Source organism: Gymnoscopelus braueri (genome assembly GCF_963280865.1).
Source record: "Gymnoscopelus braueri genome assembly, chromosome: 4".
In the NCBI taxonomy this organism is placed as follows: domain Eukaryota; kingdom Metazoa; phylum Chordata; class Actinopteri; order Myctophiformes; family Myctophidae; genus Gymnoscopelus; species Gymnoscopelus braueri.
In genome coordinates, this window is record NC_137605.1 from 42,388,516 (window position 1) to 42,410,325 (window position 21,810).

A 21,810-nucleotide genomic window follows, 5' to 3' on the forward strand; every position below is an offset into this window, starting at 1 on the left:
GCGTGCGTGAGTGCGTGCGTGCGTGCGTGGATGTGCGTGAGTGTGTCAGCCTACTCCTGTAAGAATATAAGTGTGAATTTCCGTCTGTGTGTCTCACCCAACACCCAATTAGGTGGCAAAGGTGGATTTAATAAAGGCAAGGCCAGAGGGCCGATGGCTAGCTGTGCGTCTGAAGTGTTCTGTTCCCTCTCTGCACTAACACCAACACCACCAACACCAACACGTCCCTCAGCTTAGCTCTGTCCACACCTGGCTCTGCTCCGAATACAGACATCTGGGCACTAAGGTCTACCCCACACTCTCAACCTCTTTCTACTCTTCTCTTTACCACCCCTCCTGCTCTCTACCTCTCTTTTCCTCTGTACGCGTCATGCTTAAGTTATGTCTCAGCTCGTATATCACCCAGCAATCATCTAGAGCAGGTCTGGTGGCCACCACCGACCAACCTGCGCCAGAGCCTGGCAGCCTCACCTTCTCACCCTCACTCTCTCTCTCCACCTCCCTCCCCCTGGGTCTCCCTGCCTGCCCCAGACCACCACACAGCTACAGTACAGGACTGGACGCTGCTGCACCAGCTAGAGTACTTTATGTTCAAGTTAAACTTAAGGGTTGGAGTAGTATAAACTGGATGGATGCACCATACAAGATAGTTCTAACATAGGGTTAAGATAAAACTTAGAATGTACAACTACCTCCTACAAGGTGTAAAGTACAGGGTTAGTTTGTCCAAATGATAAAAAGATTCATTTCCATTCCAGTGTTTTATTAGTGATTTATAGGTCCTGGTTAGTATGTCCAGTAGGATGAATAACACTGTGAGGAAACATCTAATTCGATATGAAGCTAAGTCCACTGAACAGCGCAGTTGATCTTGAGTGAGGGAACAATCCCAGTGAGAGTTTGGCTTACTGCAACTGTCACTCTGATATGGCTCCCAATCAAAAGCATTCCTCCTCAGAGCGTTTCAGTTCATTGAGAAGTCCTTGTGGTGAATATCAATAATCTTGGAGTCAGATGTGACTGAGATACAACTCCCTTTCAGGCTGAGTTACAGAGGAAAAAACAGGCAACAAGGCATTTCCACCGCTGGCCATGTTTAAAAGGATCGGACGGGCCAAATCATCCATCTTTTATAATGAGTTGTCTGCAGTTCCTCTAAATCTGGTGAATCCCTGCCTCTCTGTGTGTCGTCTGAAGCTTTTATTGCCATGTCACGGATGCAAGGCTACGACGAGGATGGCTAATTTCTGTTTGATCAAGGACACAAAGAGCAGACGCACACACATATGCAAGCCTGCAAGCAGTCATGTGCGAACCCACAAATGCGCACACACATGCATACACACACGTGTACACGTACACACACACAAACACCCCTCCGCTGTCTTCCGCCTTGTCTGAGAGGATATTTACAGTAAGTAACTGCGGTGTCTCTCTCCTCCAGGCAGACTTGTACCATCTGTAGGTTTAAGAGCACTTTGTGGAACATCACTTTATGTTGAGTTACAAATACATATTTTAAAATCAAAAGACTCTGGCAATACTCTGCATGTCCCCAGGGGACTCGGGTGAATGAATCAAAAACCAATAAAGCTATCATCATAGAGGAATAGATGACCAGGGGACGATGCGTCAGTGAGCTGATGTGTTGGGATGTACCGTTTACTATACCTCCTCCTATTTCAACACAAACTCTGTACTGGGATTCTCAACCTTTTTAAATTCAAGGATCCCCCAGTTTGATATGCATTAGGGCCACAGACCTCTATTTGATGTGCGTTTTATCTTTGGGACCCGAATTTACACTGTAAAATCGTCAGTGTTAATTTAACTCCGAGAGCGTACAAACTGCACCCACAGCATTACAAATTATACACACACAATAGCATGTAGACTCAGAGACAGTGTGTGGGAGGTCATTGTGGTCAGTGTGGCGCTGGGCTTGAGGTTAGCGGCAGCCAGGAGCAGCAACGGACCACAATTACTGGCTACTTTCTGCTATTACAACAACTACTACTGTACTGACTGCTACTACCAACCACCAGGACTGACTGGCCTCACGAGACGAGAGGTAGAAACACACTGAGAGAAAGGACTAGAGAGATGCAACCTCAAGATTAAATACGGTTACATACTGTACTGTACAGAGACAGCATGTTGAGAAGAGAGGGATGGTAGTGGAGAAAAATAAAGGGAGGGAGGAAAGAAAGAGAGAAAGAAACAAACAAATTAACCAAACAAAGAAGGCAAGAAGCGTAGCAGAGCATCATGCAGCGTAATCCTGTCTTCTCACCAAGCCCCATAGCAGCTGAATATGGGCTAAAGCCTACACCATACTCCAAACAAAGTCAAACTTTTTTCGGCTTCAGCAGGTCAATTAGAACAAAATTATGTCATTGCGGAGCAAACAGCCAGCCGAAGTTCATCTCGGCAGTTCTTACACCTTCAAGATTTTGGAACTAGCCGAACATCACAGAGACACCAATGCGACTATGGTGTGTAATTGGTCAGACACTGAATGCGCTTGTGATTTGTATTGTTTTTCACTTTTGAAGAAAGTTTGTCTGAGGTTAGGAGGTACTAACACCTCTACAATTCCTTGCTGAGTGACTACAAACACAACCTGACGGCAATTCAATAATGGAAAGAGACAGCAGACACGTCCACTGTGTCTGTTGCCAGAAATGACGAAACCTCTGAGACGAATTATGTCAAAGCATGTCAGAGGTTGATGCAAACAAACAGCGGAGATCCGTGGTAAAACCACTGTTCCAGCACTCTATACAGGCAGGGTCTAACGTTCAGAACTCAGAGCGAAGCCCCAGCGGTTATAAAACAGTTTCGTCCTCAGAGAACTTTGTTCATTTTGGCAAGCCCTGCTGAAGGCAAAAAGTTTGACCTTGTTTGGAAAATGCAACAGGTTTAAGGGATAAAGGGCCTTACAGTCACGGACGCTGTGTCCACACACATACACACACAAACCTCCCTATAGATCACCTATCAATTTTCACAAGACAACCAGACACATAAGAGTATGACACTGTTGATGCTTTTTCTTTGACAAATAAAATAAAACATTAGTATGAGCTCCTCTGGGGCATAAAAAGAAGGCAGAGTGTTGGTATAATAATCTGTCACCGCAGAAAATGTTGCTGAGCAGACTGAAGCAGAGCTGGAAGCCAGTTAAAAGGTTTTCAATAGCACTCCTGTCTCAAAAATCAAGCCATTAACCACCGGTAGACAGACAGTTGTGTGACAAACCAAACTGTCACGCAATAGGCGGTTAGCGAATGAGTTTGATTCCCCAGGGAGAATGAGATTATACGCTGATTTCACCCGTTCTGCCTCCGCTCAGAGGCCAAACGTAGGGTATTTCTTGTTCTGCTGCTCTAATGTATGTATGTGCGTACAGTATGTGTGTCTGCCACTGAGCAGCGCAGTAACCAGAGGACCTACAAGTCCTCGCGGCTGTGTTCCAGTCAGCTATAATGACTTCTTGAAGTCTCTAAATGTTGCTTTTATCTGATTCCACCATTGAAAGCAGAACGAGAAACTTTCCAGATTAGCTCCCCCGTTTTTTTCTATTTCTAAGGAACATTTAACAGGCTGTCAGTACCTTGAGATTAAAATTGAGGCTTTGTAGGTTTTTTCTCTCGTCTTGCTGAATTGTGGAATTTCCTTTGGAGAGGGAGTGAAGTAACGTGCCCACGTGGCTCCCCAGCGAAGGACACTGACCGCTTGTGTTATCAGCTAGGCCTCGATATGAAACACCTTCCACTATTGAATCCCCCCCCACCCCCCCCCCCCCAAAACATCAAACAGAAAGAGAGAGAGAGGAGGGAGGACTGACAAGAAGAATGAAAGAAGGCAAATGTTCAAAGCGAACAGCTTTTGTTTGCCATGTTCAGCAGTCGGTTCCAGCGTAAGTATGTGTGTGTGTGTGCGTGTGTGTGTGTGTGTGTGCGACTGTGCGCGCGTGTGTGCGTAAGATCCATCTTGGCTTGATTGGTGACAAAGGAACCAAAGCAGGATCCAAACTTCTGGACCCACATGTGAATGTATTGAACATTCTCCCAGACCCACGGTCATCATTACCAGAAACAGTGGCAGCCAGACAGCTAGGCAGCCAGTCAGTCAGTCAGTCACACTACGGGAAACAACGGTCACCGCTGAGATGGCAAATACTTTTACAGAGCACAGGGCCAGAGAAGTGGCTCCATGTTAACAGTTAAACATTTACTCCAATATAGTACCCACATTTAACATTCAATGGCTTTAAAGACTGTAAAATAAAGAGCACTGACTTTAGTGGGCTTTTCATCAGGAGTTACTGCAGTAAGGGCTTCTTGGCTAGCTCCCTGACTTCACTTTAGCAAAGGGGAGGACCGATTAGAGCGGAGGAGGGGAGAGGAGAGGACAGGAGAGGATTGGAGAGACAACAGCTAAAGAGAGAAAAAGAGAGAGGAGAGAGCAAAGAAGAAGTGAAGGAGTGGAGGAGTACAAACGAGTATGGAGGCGAGTGTGGGACGGCTAGAGGAGAGCGGCAGTGAGGCGAGCGTGAGGCGAGCAGCCAGCAACAGAGCAGTGGGCCAGGTCCAATCATGACGCTACACATGTGGACAACACCACAGTGGCCACAGGACCCAAAACTATTCAGCAAGGTTACGCTGGCGGTGCAGGCAGGGGCCCGCTACAGCAAACACAATTCACAGTGCTTCACTCTTTCTACAGATCTCCTGCTCCTTCTCTTATGTTCCCTTTACTCCTCTCCACCACACTTACGTAGTCACAGTGAAGATTGATATGGAATGGGACAGCTAACATCTTCCTAAAGGCTCATGAGTGTCGCCACAATTTCACAAGCAGATACACCGCTAGACACATTGGGTTATATCATGAGAAGTATTGAGTTTTTTTCCACACTAAACACACACTTATACAACACATCACCTCTTCCCTTTTCACTCCCCTGCCTTTCTAAACCCCAGCTCTTTTCCCCTGCTCTTTTTCTAACCTGCCAGTGCAGGGACCAGATGTGCAAATGTTTCTCCGTGTTGCTATTCCAGTGCCGTTCCAAGAGCAGAGAGGCAGAGCGAGGGGAGAGGAATATTTGACTTCACTCCACGGGAGACCAGTTTCATAAATTTTGGCGGGCCTCGCTATGGTGAAAAAGGTAGCCGGGCTGGCTTGGCTGGGGGAGAATGTTGACGGCATACCCAACAACATGATCCTAATGAGTTGGAAAATCCCTGGCCCTCCAGAGGACTGTCCAGATGCTACCGTCATGAGAAACGCTACCGTTTTATTGAATTCAGCCTTCCCTCCCCCTTCTTTAACAAGGGGCAGAATTTATTATTTGACCATTAAGGCATCCTAGGCGACATGAAGCGTAAAACAGTTTGGGAGTTATTCTGCCCTCGGCTGCAGGTTCTCTACCCCACACTGGGCATGAGGCATCTATGTGTAAGTGTCTACAATTTAAGCATTTAGCAGACGCTCTTAATCCAGAGCGACTTATGTTTATGTGAAAGAGTATCACGTGCACTTACACATATGCCCGCATCTGTGTACTTTTGGAGAACCAAAGACCTGGATATCTGCCCCCTCCCCCGCCTGCCCCTGAGGGTCTGCAGCCAATTTGCCCCCGCTAGCTCACAAGCTACCATCAGGTTGACTGGCTTTAGGGGAACGCCACTCTGGCACAGAGTGCGCTGAGCCCTGAGAAATAACTGTAAAACTTTTCATAACCAAGTTGATTCACTTTAAGGTCCAGCCAATTCCATATATCTCCCCTGACAGTTTACTGGTACTGCCGAACAAGCTTGACTTTATGTAGGAGCTAAACAAACAAAGGACAGTAAATGTACTTTATGGAAAATAGAGGTTTTCATAAAACAACCATGATGATGACTGTAATAATATGTAATAGAACAGTCTAAGGGAGAACAGATGAGCAATGCAACTCAGCTTGTTGCTTGACAAAGACCATGCATGGTTGGAACGTTGCACAAAATGAACCACCAAAGGGAGCATTAATCTAGGCTGCAGCCATTTTGCTCTCTTCCCAAGTGTTTCAGATGCCTTTGTAGAATAATAATTGTCATGTAATTATTAAACACACACACACACACACACACACACACACACACACACACACACACACACACACACACACACACACACACACACACACACACACACACACACACACACACACACACACACACACACACACACACACACACACACACACACACTTACACGTACAGGAACAGAGCCTATAATCAGGGGTGCACATAACTGGTGCGCAGGTGCGCATGCGCACCCAAAATAAATAATGCGCGGCACATCAGACGACGCGAGGCGCTTTTGCGTACCAACAGCTGGGACAGGAATTTCCAAGCTTTTATTTTTTAGCAAAACTAAAAAATAAAAGCCTGGAGGCGCAGGGGGAGAGGACGCATGCTGCACGTGATTGTGTGAGTGTCTCGCATCGCCTCGCATTGCCTCGCTGCGTGCACGCAGCCAGCAGCGGCTGTTAGAGGCACTCGTCACCGATGATGAACGTCCCAATCTGACGGATAAAAACAGCGCAGCACAGGGCACCAACCTTGGGGGCTTCACCAAACGGCGTGAGAGAAAAAGAAACGGCGAAAATCGGCGGAATTTGGAAGCAGAGCGTCCTTTTCTCTCGTGCAGCACACACCCCCCCCCCCCCCCCCCCGTTGACAAAACTGTCCGGTGGGCACCGTGCTGAATTCCCCCCCCCCAGTTGACAAAACGGCACGGGACCATTTATTTTGTGCGCACCAAGTCACATCTCCAGGTGCTCTTCTGAGTACTAGACCTAAAAAGTTATGTGCACCCCTGCCTATAATGCCATGTTATGAGCACAAACACACACGCACGCACACACACACAGGAAAATATACCCTGGTTGTTTTCTCTCAAGCAAATCTTACATCTGTCGATGGTAAACTCAACACACCAGAGTGTGAATACGAACAGAGAAGAGAGAGCCATGGTCAGACTCCGCACACGGAACACAGGCAAACATGTGCAAATACGTAAACAACACCCCCAACCCCTCCACACATATTGACTTACAAAGTGGGTCTGAGCCCTGATGGGTGGCCAACAACACACCAGTGTTTCTTAAGCTAAGCATCAGGACCCAAACTGGTTTGGCAGGACCTCTTTCTCCCTATAAGAGACCAAGTCAGTTCTATAGTGTGCTATTACCTGGGGCTTTGTAGACCTCATTGAGCAGACCCTCGCTAAGTGTTGGCGGGGCTCCGTTCTCCAGGCTGTGAGTCCAGCTCTGGCAGATGGCCTGAAGCAGCAGTGTCTGGGCTCGTGTTGCCTGCACCGTGAAGTGGGGCAGCTCGAAAATGCACTCAGTGGTGGGCACCGATGACCTTTTGGTCCTGCAAGATAGGAACAAGACAGGGGAAGAGGAAAGAGAAAAAAACACAAGGTTCTATTAAGAATAGTGCCCGTCAGAACAGGACAAAAGACAGAGAGACAAGGTCGTATCAAGAATAATAAATGGTAAAATGGAGAGTTGCGTATGAAACCACAAAACCGCACAAACAAGCACAGGCGCATGAGCGCACGCAGACAGTGTTGAATGAAATGGACACCGGTGGAAACAAATGGTTCAGAACTTCCACAAATCCATCACTAGCACAGTGCAGCATAAAACAGCTCATTGATAGCGCAGGGGGCCAAATAGGTAGGACCGCATTCCAGCAGCAAATTTAAGAAGTACCACGAGCAGGCCAAGCTTTCCTTAGTTACTTGGCAGGTAGTTTGTAGTTCACCTCTTTGCTGACGACCCTGCTCCCCCCTCCCCAACAAAACTGTGATGATGATTTATGTGAAGAGATGTACAGCCCAGAAACCTGACCCTGAAAAGAATCTCCACACATTTAACATTTCATCTGTCTCCAAATGTGTCTGACTGCGTGTGTGTGTGAGTGTGTGTACGTATGTACACTGGGCTGATGAGCTGAGCGTTAGGGGGAAGGGGGATGAGGTAACAGCACAGTCGGACAGAGTCCACCCGGCCCTTGTCCATCAGAGTCTCAGTGGGCCGTGCTCTCATTTATCATCTGACACACACACACTTTTTTTATTTATTCTATCACTCTTTTTTATATCCTTCTCACCATGTCTGTCTCTGTCTAATCATATTCACACATACACAGACAAACAAATTGCATCATTTATTTCTGTCTCTACAAGCTCTGCAATTCTCGCTTCATGCACACACACACACACACACGCTCCATCAAATCCCTGAATCAGGTCTGCGCGCTGACTGCTATTGAAGCTGTGAAGTCATGGCCCCACTGCCTCTGTATGACAGTTCAGAGGAGCCTTTGCATGACATCAGCCTCAAAGAGGAGGAGGGATTCCCTGCCTGTGAAACCCACCCACACACACACACACACACACACTCGAGGCCCAAGCAAATCAACATACAGTAGGTGTGTGCGTGTACGTGCACACACACGTGTAAGTCCCAGGGCTTGGAAACTGAGCCCGAGCCCAGAGAGTGATGGAGCACTTGTCCTCCTGATGACTACTGATCTCCATCTCCCACTTCAACTTCTTCCCCTCTGCTCTCTCCTTGTCTCCCTCCCTCTGTGTCCCCAGGAACCTTGGTTGGCTGGAAAAACACCCAGGGAGCCCGATCTAAACACAGCAAAACAAGCCTGTTTCATTCCATTCCTCCGTTTTCCTCTCTTCTGCTCTGAAAGATTCTTGGGTTGAATTGTAGTGGACTGGCACTGCCCCCTGCCTTGGGGTGTGTGTGTGTGTGCGTGTGGGGGGTGTGTGTGTGTGTGTGTGTGTGTGTGTGTGTGTGTGTGTGTGTGTGTGTGTGTGTGTCTGTGTGTCTGTGTGTGTCTGTGTAAGTGTATACGTGTTTCATTGCATATGGTAATGGAAGCACGAAGGCACTCTGTTTTGAGCAAGGCTCTCAGTTGAAAATAGAACCGTGACTAATTCATAATGCGTTGGGCTGCGGCGCGTCAGGAACCAGCATCACAGCTCATTTCATCACACATCCATTCTGGTCTGGTCCCAGTTCAGATTTTGGTATATGTCATGGGGTCTCTCCCTCAACCCCACTCTACTCGGCAGCTCTGCAATCGTTTAACTCCCCTGCCTCCCCTCCCCTCTCCTCTCGGTCTCCGTGTCTCTCTCTCTCTTTATCTTTTCCTTTCTTCTGCTCCTGGGTGGTTCTGCAGGGTGACATGAGCTGTTAGCTGCAACACACAGGCAGACCCAGAGCGCTTAACTGCCTGCTGTCTCAAGGGGCACTGCTTTGAGAGAGAGAGAGAGAGAGAGAGAGAGAGAGAGAGAGAGAGAGAGAGAGAGAGAGAGAGAGAGAGAGAGAGAGAGAGAGTATGCGAGTATGCTTCAGACTGAAAATATGAGAGGTAGAACATAGGAAAAAAATAGAGAATGAGGGGGAGAGAGAGAAGGGGAGAGAGGGAGAGAGAGAGAGAGAGAGAAACTCTAAACCTGACAGGGTCAATGAGTTTACCTTGACAGCACACCATATACATTTTAAATTCCTTGGCAACATGTGGTGCATTTGGCACCCTCGCCAACCATACCATGTCATAGTTCTCTATTAAAACTCACTACTGTTGCGTGCTATACAGAAAGACATCAATCAAACATGTGTCTTTGTGAGCATATGTATGCGTGTACTGTGTGCGCATGTCTGTGCACACATAGCGAGCGATGGCCCTTCAACAAAAGGAGCAAGTGAAGGGATCCCAGCAAACAACAACGTCCCCACATGCAGAGCAAATGTGCCTCCAGAAAAGCCACTTCAATGAGAGGACTGGCAAGGGATGAAAGTTTGTTGGCTTATGCAAGTGTTTATGGCGTTTCAGGGGAGCTGTCATGTGCATGTGGTCGTCTAAAACTTTAATTATGCACCTGTTTTTATTATATTATGCCCAATTCATTGTGAACAACAACTCCAAGCTTGCAGCTAAACGAGAAGCAGAGAGTCTCATTAGTCTGCTAGGGGGAACACTGGATGTGAAGACAGCCAGACAGTCATCAGATTTCATTAAGTAGCTGGCACAGTGACGTATTTCTCACTGCAACATGGTAAACAGCTTTCTGGCAGACATCTTTTTCAGTCTGTCCCAGGGGCCACAAGAGAAACAAAAGGGTATAAAGTTAAAACCTATAGCTTCCCTCTGCAGTCAAGGGCTACATATACTGTAGTAGTAGAAAGAGGCAGCATTAAATGCTGCTAACAGAGTCACAGACATTTTTTTTAAAAGATTTTTTGGGGCGCTTTTTATGCCTTTATTGAAAGCACAGTAGATAGACAGGAAACGGGGAGAGAGAGAGTGGGGAGTGACACGCAGCAAAGGCCGTCGGAATCAGGACTTGAACCCGCGACACGCTGTCAGGCTACGTTGGAGCCTAGGTGCCCGGACATATGCATTAACTACTTTTAACCTGGCGTCCCCATTTTGGGCATGTCATTATAGGCAAAAATTTATATTTTTTAATAGCAAAAATAGCCGATCTACAAGCCCACAACGTGTCACATTGCAACAGTTGTTAGCTTGTAGATTTTTGCTATTCGATGTAAGACAAAGCATATAAGGCTCAAGTGGTTAGACATAATTACAAAGAAATAAAGATATCAGGGTAACGAATAACAAAAATACCCAAGGCCATGGGCCCTTTACAGTACAAGTACCAATTTAGAAATGCAGCATCTACCTCTGGGATCCAGACTCACTAATTCCATCTGCCACAATTGTTATGTGGGGAGGGACCTACCAGAAGTAGGCCTACATTTTCAGTCTCAACTTAGAAATCAGGGCTTAGGCCTCAGCTCCACTAACTCACTGAGGTCTCTGACCTCACAGTAGGTCTGTCAATAGCCTTTTTATTAGAACACAGGGCTTCAAGGAGTAGCTTCAAGGGAAATCAAAATTAGTCAGGAGCTATGAAAAATTAGGTGTTTCAATTTCATAAAGTGAAATATGTTTTCCTCTGGTGTATTTCAACAACATTAGGTCTCATTTCCTGACCAGTCCCCTGACAGAGAGTTAGACATGGGCCAGGGATGGATGAGTGGTGGCTGGATTGCTAGTGGCCGGATGGCTGACAGGTGGCTGGATGACTGGTATGTGGATTGACTGGTGACTGGATGACTACTGGTGGCTGTTTGACTATTGGTTTAATGACTGTGGCTACACCATAGATGTCTGATTGGTGGTTTGACTGGTGGCTCGATGACTGGTGGCTAAATGATGGGCAACTTGATGACTGGCGGCTGGCTGACTGGTGGTTGGCGGACTGGTAGCCAGATGACTGGTGGTTTGTAGAGTGGTACAGTAGCAGGACGACTGGTGGTTAGACTGGTACAATAGCTGGTTGACTGGTGGCTGGTAAACTGGTGGTTGGTAGACTGGTAGAGTAGCTGGGTGACTGGTGGGTAGACTGGTACAGTAGCTGGGTGACTGGTGCTTGGTAGACTGGTACAGTAGCTGGGTGACTGGTGGCTGGTAAACTGGTACAGTAGCTGGGTGACTGGTGGTTGGTAGACTGGTACAGTAGCTGGGTGACTGGTGCTTGGTAGACTGGTACAGTAGCTGGGTGACTGGTGGTTGGTAGACTGGTACAGTAGCTGGGTGACTGGTGGTTGGTAGACTGGTAGCTGGATGACTGGTGGTTGTTTGACTGGTGGCACACAGTTTTCTATCCAGTGTCCCTGTCAGAGGCAGGCAAAGCAGGGCAGAGCAGAATGTACAACAGACTGCATGAGTCATGAATGTAATACCAGCTGTAGTGTTTTTTTCCCCCCGAGCCTGCCTCCGCTGTGTGCCCACTCACACAAGACAAAAAGCAGGGACAGTTTAAAGGAGCGATTAAAAATTAGTCCTCTATTACAAGCTTGAGGACTACAGTGGCAGTGGCTCAGTAGGTAGTGTGGCCATCAGAAGGTTTGAACAACGGCTCCTCCTGGCTGCATGTCCAGGTGTCCTTGAGCAAGACACTTAAGCCGGAACTGCTCCCAGGCATGTTGGTTTCATGGTTTCCTCCATCGTCAGTGTGTGAATGTGTGTGAATGGATGAATATAACGCACATTGTAAAGTGCTTTGGAGAATAGCAATTATATACAGTAAATGCACCATTTATCATTTACACAACCAGCCTTCTTTGCCTTTTTTACATTTATTTATCCATGGTAACTGAGCACAAATGCTCTTTTTCAGCAACACCCTGCTTCACACTTAAACAATTATACACACATTCACACCTAGGAGGTGTGTTTTAGGTAGAGCCCGGCTGATGCCAGATTTCTAGGTCTGATGCCGATCCCGATTTTGGAGAGTCCTAGCTAGACCAGTGGTTCCCAAAAAAGAGAAATCAGATGTTTGCCCGGGAGGGACCCACACTAGTGAAAATGGCATATCTACAAGCTCACAACGTGTCGCTTTCTTTGCCCCATGTTGCGAGCTTGCAGATCTGCTATTTTCACTACTTCTTAAACATATTTTTTTTAATTTAGGGAATTTCTTTGATTATGTTTTGCTTATTCATGAAATTATATTTGAAAAAAAAAAAGAATTTGTATTCAACTCCTGAAAATGTGTGAATGTTTGTGGAAATGTTTTGAAAATGATTTAAACTGGGCACCCGCTGGCCTAGCGGTCCAGGTGCATACCACTATGCTGGTAATCCAGCTTGACAGCGTGTTGCGGGTTCGACTCCCTGAATCACAGTGTTTAAATCCCATCACCTGAGGGGACGAGACGGTCAGAATGAATGCGTTGCGCTGACTGATCTGACAGATTCAGTCAGTAAACGACCGATATGGTCTCGATATGGTCAAGAAAAGCCATTGAAAAGCCATTGCAGCTCGCGCAGAGATTTTTTCTGCCAGTCCAGGGGATCACACCAGGAACATTTCAGACACAAGCACGCTCCTCTAAACTTTAGTGCCACCGCTGCCACTTTATTATATGCAGCCTTTACCTGTGAGTCAATTAAACTGATCAAGAGCTATAGATCTAGAAAAGCATTTTAGAGATACAGCCTTGTATACAGTGATACTACCATGAGGTCTCCGTAGTGGGAACTCCATCTAAACAGCCACCGTGTAACCCTGTGTCCTTGTTCCAAACCATACCCTTTTCACATTATAATAGCTGAGACCCATTCAAGCCAATAGTTCTCAGGCTAATCAGTTCTGTGGTCTGGTCTGCCTGTGGTCACAACTATATTTAGACAAATACAGCTGGGGCTCTAGCTAGCAAGCCGTGGCCACTGCATTACAGAGGCCACACACACACTCACACACACTCACACTCACACACACACACACACACACACACACACACACACACACACACACACACACGAAGTAGCATGCACACACATGTGGCACACACGGTAACCCATAAACATGTATGCATTGCACACAGGCAAATGCATGCACATAGGCACATAAAAGGAACACGTTGAGCAGGTTGGTCCGACCACAGTCAGCAGCAGCAATTAGAGCAGGGCTGCTGAGGGGGTCTGCTAGTCACTCACCAGCCTGTTGCATTAACAACCTGCAACTACACAATCATTAGGAAAGAGCTCGTTACTGCCTTTAAAGAATCATAGCTGCACAGTAAAATACCACTGTTAACTTAACTCTAACTTTACTGTGTGTGTGCGTGTGTGTGTGTGCGAGAGAGCCATCCCCTGAACATCTGCAATGGTGGGATGATAAAGCGATGGTTGGAAAAAGGAAGATGGTGAAAGAAAGAGAAAACTAAGCAAAAGTGTGAGAGCAAGAACGAGAAGAGTGAGAGAAGGAGAAGGAGGCAGACCACAAGCTTGCAGGTTGTACCCTACTACTCTCTCCTGGGTAAAATAATACCTAACATGGCCCAGCGGAGCAAGACTCTCATAAAAAAAAGACGCTTGGAAAGGCTCCAGTGAAAACTTTGGGACGGCAGAATGGCCAAGTCACCGCTTTGTACTTCCACAGACAGAAATACATTTGGTCTAATTAAAAGGTAAGGTTGTTTGGGGTGTGTATGCGTACATTTGTATGACTATTTGTGTGTGTGAATGTGTACGAATTGAGTGTTTTTGTGTGTGTGTGTGTGTGTGTGTGTGTGTGTGTGTGTGTGTGTGTGTGTGTGTGTGTGTGTGTGTGTGTGTGTGTGTGTGTGTGTGTGTGTGTGTCTGGATGTGCATTATGTACAGTATATGTGTGTGTGTGTGTGTGTGGGGGGGGGTGCTTGTTGGCACTGCACCAGGGGGTCCGAAAGGCAATGCATAGAAATCTGTAGAGTCTAGCGTAAACCATGACCGTGGACCTGTAGGGCTGCGGGAACAGCGGCTCATTCTTTTAAAATCAGCACCTTGCCATGGTTGAAAGTATATCGCTGGGAGCAGCTGGCTCTAATGGTTTACACAGCGTCCCTGAATGCAAGCTTGGAACCTGCGGGCGCTTTCCACAATGTTCATTTTTGTTATTACTCATATCCTGTACAGTACCAAAAAATGTATTCCCTCACTTTTTCCAAAATAACACGGCAGTCGTGCCGTGGGGTCCTGGACGTGGATGGGAGACCAGGAGCAAGGTGTCTGGACCGCCAATGGATCAGACGGAAAGAGAGGCAGAGAGAGAGAGAGAGAGAGTGAGAGAGAGAGAGTGAGAGAGAAAGAGTGAGAGAGAAAGAGTGAGAGAACAAGAGAGAGAGCGAGGGTAATATAGAATGAGAGAGAACGAGAGTTATAGAGACAGAGAGAGAGAGAAAGAGAGGGAAAGAAAGAGAGAGAGGGAAAGAGAGAGAGAGAAATAGAGAGAGAAAGAGAGCGAGGGTAATATAGAGCGAGATATAACGAGAGGAAGAGACAGAGAGAGGAAGAGAGAGAGATTTGTGTGTGTGTGTGTGTGTGTGTGTGTGTGTGCGTGTCTCGCGCTCACGCTCACGCGCACACACACACACACACACACACACACACACACACACACACACACACACACACACACACACACACACACACACACACACACACACACACACACACACACACACACACACACACACACACACACACACACACACACACACAAACACACACAGCCCTCACAGGTGGATTTTGTCTGTAATGGGAGCCGGATGGGAAATTCCACATACACTGGAACATTCTCCTCCAATAAACTATAAAATGTTAATGGAAGTATTCAAGGAGATAATGAAGAGCTAATTCAATCCCTTCAAAGAATATTTGTGTAACATTAAATTATCATCAAATATATACTTTTTCTTTTTTAAATGGCACAAACGAAATTGAGTCAATCGACTCCAACTGTACTTTCACAAGGCCAAACTTTCTCTTTTTCTCTCCTTTATTTTACTTATCTGTGCATGTTTACAGAGTCCACATCAACTCCAGTGTCATCCATTAGCCCCTGACATATTTGACTAATAGATAGGACAGATAGCCACTGTCTGAGACCACTGATAACTTATCTCTAAGTTTCTACAAATCATTCACTGTCACACCCAGATAGCCACTCCTTAATGAACCAATACAAACAACCTTTTCAATGAAGATGTCAGCCACTAAACAGAACTCCTCTCAAATGTCTAGGGCTTCTTCTTCGGAGGGAAAAACACCTCAAAAAGGAGGGAAGATTGACAGTATGTAGACTGAATCTGTTTTTTTCGTCTGGTGTAGATTGATATGAGGGATTGTAGAATTCCCCATCTCCCCAAGCCAAGGTCACTGACCCCTCTCCAAATAACCACAGTGAGTTATGGGCCGCTCTCAAGTCCCCTCTTTTATCTCGCTACAAAAGACCCACTACAGTGTCTCCCAAAGCCCTTCTATGAAAACATTTAAAAACAGCTTTAAAAATGCCTCAAACAAATGCATGCAATAAATCATGCAAACCACTTTAGGCTGAACAATAACACCTATATGGCCAACATAGTGGGGGGGTAGCTGGATACGTGTCGGTTTGAGTTCTAGGGTGTAAATTAGATGGTTTGTTGGCAGTTGAAATATTAGCAAAGTTTAAAAAAGAAAATCGATGAAAAGAAATGCCCCCTGGCATTTTTCAATGACTTCCCACCCAGAGCAGCGGTTCCATCTACTGTACATGTGTTCTGACAGCCAGTCCACTGAGACTGTCACTGTGGTCGCAGTGGAGCCATTGATGCAATGTTGGCCACTGTTGTTGTCAATAGCAGTCATACTCATATTAGATCTACAACCCTGGTCTATGGCCCCAGTCTGCAGCTTATATGGAAGCTGACTTTCAAAAACATTGGGCATCTCACCATAATACTGTAGGCTATATGGAGAGCACATGTTTGGAGACAATGCTGCTTAATTCTACAGAAAGGTCAGCAAAACAGCTTCCATAGCACAAGCTGGCCAAATTCTACAACGGCTGCGTGCTGGAGTTGGGGCTGAAGCGGTGGCTGTAGCTATAGAGCTGAAGGGTTTGTGGCTCCCCAGGGTCAAAGGTGTGCCATGTGTGCATTTCTCAATCATCAGCCCTGAACAGCCCAAACTCTTCAAAGAAAAAGGAGCGCTCCTTACACCCTCGCCTTCTTCCCAGCCGGAGCACCCCCGACCCGACACACACACACAGATCCATTCTCAGGAGAGGGCTTCATTACACTGGGATTACTAAAAGAAATGTTTTAATCAAGTTGTGCAGACAGCTGCAAACCGCAAGGCGAGAAAATGGCAATGACGTGGTTCATCAGGCGTAGGAAAACACATCAAGAGGCCTGAGTGTGCTGTGCTGTGTGTGTGTGTGTGTGTGTGTGTGTGTGTGTGTGTGTGTGTGTGTGTGTGTGTGTGTGTGTGTGTGTGTACTGTATCTATAGCTTCCTGCCTCTGTCTAACATGTCCAGCTGTGGAGGACATGCGGTTCCTTATATGGATGCAAAGAGAAAAGCGACCTCTCTCCAAAGACCTAATATCACATCAGCTTCAGCTCCACTCTCTGCCTTCACTGCAACGTTTTGTCTAGTTGTCATAACAATTTCAGTAGCCTGATGCGGCATTATGCATTCTTCACTTCAATCTAATTCCCCGGCCGACCCCTCAAAAGGCCCTTTTGACTTTTGCTGGACTGTCACTTAAAAATAAGAAGGCAGCTTCCATCACTTTGGTGAAACAAAGTTCACCCGGTTAACACATCCACCGCCAGAGGTTAATCTCATAATGTACTCACCAGTGCCAAGGTGTTTTTGTTGTTTTTTTGTTTTTTTCATGTCGCCATAGATCTTGTTAAAATCCTTAAGATTGAGCCGTGAACGGTCTGTTTACATCCGCGAGATCTCCCTGTATCTCCCAGTGAAAACCACGTGTCAAACGGGGCATCCATGTTTGAGTTAGAGCGGATTACGTTAAACAGTGAAATGCGAGGAGAAAAAACTACAGGAAGAGAATTGAGTTTCAGTTTCGTCTGTAGAATGGGAGCGGGCGTGATCGTCGAAACCGGATCCCAAATAATTCTATTTCCTGTCATCAAACCGGAAACGGAAGTGGATCAAAAAAATTCCGAAAGTGCACCCGGACCGCGCATGCGCGAAAAGACCGCAGCCCGTAGGACTACGGGCTCGGCGCTTAACCGTTGGATTTAACGGCCCGTAGAACTACGGGCCCGGCGGTAAAGGTGTTAAACGACGATTAAATAATAGATTAGAATAATAAAGTGACCCTTTAGATCTCTCTCTCTCTCTTTCTGTCTTTTTCACTCACAAATGACAGAGAACACCCTCTCCAAACCAGCTAAGCTGGGTTGCTGAGGTGCAGAGATAGTGAGGTTGCGGTGGAGTGGAGCAGACAGTGGAATGCCTATACGACAGTAAATGATAATCCACAGAGAGCTGATAATCCATCTGTCCTTCCCTATTTCTCACTGTTTTCCCTCCCTCAAGCTCCCCTTCCTCAGATGACTAATTCAGGAATTAATCGAGTCTTTCGGCCTGTCAAAAACATCCACCACAGCTGCTCAGGAAGCTAGGCGGTATCGTGGCTCCAACTGAGCCTGAAATACATCTTATAGATTAATTGCATCCGTATTATACTTAAGAAAATAGTCTTAGATTGCTCGAACGCCATCCCTTAGAAACATTACAGACTTATATATATTTGTATGCTTTACGGGAGAGTTAAAGTCTACAAAGATTTTTGCTACCAAAAAAAATAACGTACCTCTATACCACTGCGCTCTGACCACTCTGGTGCGTTGCCCAAATAAACTGTTCAATGAATCAAAAACAAGGAGGGTCGCTCGCACTCAGAAATAAAAGTCAATGTTTTGTTTAACTTTTCCACCCCTCAGGAAAGGTGACAGACGTTTCGGCTATCCAGCCTTCATCAGTCTGATGAAATGACACTAATAATCGTGAAAGCAAGCACATGCTCTGAAGGGAGAATGAGTAAGGATTCTCCTGAGATAAACGAATGAAAGCCTCCATCATGACTGATATGTCAATCAACCGGAGCTTGAGCTTCTCATTCACTGACGCCACTTCCCCCTTCTCTCTCTCACTCTCTCTTGAGGCTCCTCAATACATCCATTGATCTCTGTCAGCCATAAAACCAAATAAAACTGTCTGACACCAGATGTAGTTGGAGCAACAAAAAAAAAGGGCTCACCACCGAGTTGGCCAAAATATTTTATAGACTGTGCCACACGAAATATGATGTTGTACCTTGCGGCTCACAACCCCATGCACCCCTGCGCTTCGAAGTGTAAAGTGGAACATTATTACATCATATGCCATTCCAGACTTTTAATACACACCTGTTAATACATACAGGCCTACTTGTTGTAATTTCTGCCCTCCCTTCCCCTCAGCTTCATAGTGTAAAAAAAAAATCTCTTCTGTCTGAACATTCATTCCCTTCTTTATCCGAGTAAAGGGCAGGGCCGTGTTCATGTCGCCTTGTTTGACTAAATGAATTCTCCGCTGCTATTCTGGCCCTGAACCACGAGTCAATGCTGAGCATGACCACAGCAACCACAAGTTGATTTAGGGTCATTGAATTATCCTTCGCCATAATAGCTTTCAGTAACTTTAACCCGGCCTAAACAAAAGTCTCCTTTAAGCCGACGATGAGTAATACAAGTGATTACTTCATTATGGAATCAACAGCAATCAAAGTTTAGTTGAGGGGCACTACTGTCAAGGCTACTGTGACATCATTCACTTGATACTTGTCATATGTCATATACTGTAGGCATACGCTCAGGGAAGCATAAGAACTTTTTCAAATACCAGCTGCAGTGGCTTGGCTTGTGGATTCCAAATGCCAACAACCATTCTTGCTTTTCACCTGCCAAAATTATTTTTAGAATAACATGGTCTGCATTTTTATAGTAAATAAGACCTCTTAATGATGTCACCCGAAATGGACACTAAACTAAACAACTATGACAGTCATTATATCATGATGTCAGTTGCCCACCCTACGATACATCTGATCTGCAGGGCAGGCTTAGTACTTTGGCTCAGTACAGGAGGACAGACGAAACATTTTTTCCTCCTCTTCTTGAGTGTGGTTGGAGACACAGACCAGGAGCAGCTAGCTATGGCTAGCTGTAAACAAGGAGTAATGAGGCATTACAACCAAGCCAGAAGCCTCATGCCTCAAATGCCTTGCACAGCCCTCATAAATCACTACCTGAGCTAAGCTGGGGTCTAGACCACTAGACCAGACATAGTAATGGACTCTGTTTCACTTCTCAACAAAAAATCCTTCAGGTGTAAAAAAAAAAAAAAAAAAAACTGAATCAACCATTGAAAGTGTAAAAAAAAAGACTGACTGTAAAGACTGTAATAATCAGATATCAAGGGAAACCCTACATTCTTTTCTATTCAGAAACGTCCCCGCCGAGACTATAGTCAGCCTGTTCAGGCTATATAACATGCACCTGTAAGGCCACATGCCTTAAGAAATTAGCCCGTCAGAAATAGCTGGGCGAGAAACAGGGGCTGCTAAAAGTGCCACATAAAAGCCGACGCGGGGCTGAATTATGGCCTGCGATGCGACGAGCCACACCGAGCTGCCGTGGGTTTGGTGGTTGGTTGGTTGGTTGGTGGGCCCCGACCTTGGACAGCCCCTGTATGCTGTTAAGTGGCCTTGCATGAGGAATGTTAGTAGAAATGGGGAAGTAGCTGTGAGTGTCTGAGTGTGTGTGTGTGTGTGTGTGTGTGTCTGAGTGTGTGTGTGTGTGTGTGTGTGTGTGTGTGTGTGTGTGTGTGTGTGTGTGTGTGTGTGTGTGTGTGTGTGTGTGACGTGTGTGTGTGTGTGTGTGTGTGTGTGTGTGTGTGTGTGTGTGTGTGTGTGTGTGTGTGTGTGTGTGTGTGTGCATGATGGAGAGTGAAATTGTGGTTGAATTTTGGTTTTGGGGAGATCGATGCAGGTGGCACTTCCACCCCCACCCCTACCTCCTCTCTTTTACAGGCACCCATTTTATCTGGGATAACAGGTTTAACAGCCAGGCCAATTGAGACTCTTGGTCGAGTCCCTGTGAAGTCTGCGGCCCTGTACGCTGCCTTTCATTAGGGATAAGTAGAGCCTGATGCCTCTCAGCTGCACTCTAATTCACTGGGAGTGAAAGTTCATTTAACAGGATCTCAGCTTCTTGCTAGCCAAGCCCTTTTCGGGCAAGTTAATGGTAGCCTATACGAAGAGAGAAAATTGAGGAGACTTGACATGCATGGTCGATTTACTCCCTCATATCAGTTTAGAAAGTTTAAGGACTTTTGTATTAAGTACTTTTCTAGCGCATAATAGTAGTGATCCCTCGAAGTCTATTAACTCTCCTTAGTATTTTTCCATGAGGGAGAAGCATCACTAACAAACCTGCAGCAGTTATTGACAATATTTGTTTATCACAACTGCTCTGACACCAATCACACTGTGAGCACATCCATCCACTGACAATGATCGAGTGGCAGTCGGTTTACTGTTTAACATCGACCAACACTCAGTTTCAGTTATATATTAGCCGTGGCGATGCCTAAACACAATAGCTGCTGTCCTATCCCAGCACAGAGTGAGGGTTCCGAGAAGGACCTTTGTTGTAGTCAGGACAACCAACTGGTGTATGTGTATGGGGAGGGGTATTATTTTAGGGTAGATGCCATGCTGGATGTGTATTATTAAAGGTAATTTAGCGAAGGTAGAAAAATATTGGCTAATGCCTGGTGGATGTGGAAGTGTCGATGTAACAACATTTTAGACACACAAGCCAGTCTCCTAAATGCTTTGCTCAACTAGAGACAGGTGACAATCTCCCAGCCTTCATTGCTCAAGCTGAGAGGAAACAATTCTGAGATTTAAAAAAGAACTGCATTGCCGAACCAATGCAAAGACTTTAGGGCGGTCCTTCTCATATTGGGATGATGATATGACTTGTTTTCAAAGCAGTAGGCATAGATTTGTTAGTGGTTGTTCTCACTGCTTGTTCTAGCAGCTACATTGAATTGATATGTCACCAGACATCGATAGGAGTTCTACGATCATCTGGCAACGCTGAGACAAAGACCACTTAGGCTGTGTTGGGAATTGCGCAAGCTATCCTATCACACACTACTACTATTTGGCTCCCAGCAAAATCTTGAGCCCACTTGAAGAGAGGATAGAAAACAATGTTATTTTGCTGCTTTGTGACAGAGAGAGAGAGGGAGGGCGCAAGCAAGCGAGAGACAGAACGAGAGAGAAAGAGAGTGAGACAGAGAGACAGACCTAGAGAGAGTGTGTTCTGT

At 46.0% G+C, this 21,810-nt stretch overlaps 1 protein-coding gene across 4 annotated transcripts in view; it reads right to left on the reverse strand.

Moving 5' to 3' along the window:
* vps13b (vacuolar protein sorting 13 homolog B) overlaps positions 1-21,810 on the reverse strand; it is a 449,591-nt gene that overhangs the window by 350,467 nt on the left and 77,314 nt on the right. For all 4 annotated transcript variants that reach the window (XM_080427213.1, XM_080427214.1, XM_080427212.1 and 1 more), the window contains exon 17: positions 7,243-7,427. In XM_080427213.1, the coding sequence (XP_080283339.1) occupies positions 7,243-7,427 (185 nt within the window). The remainder of the gene's footprint in view (positions 1-7,242; positions 7,428-21,810) is intronic.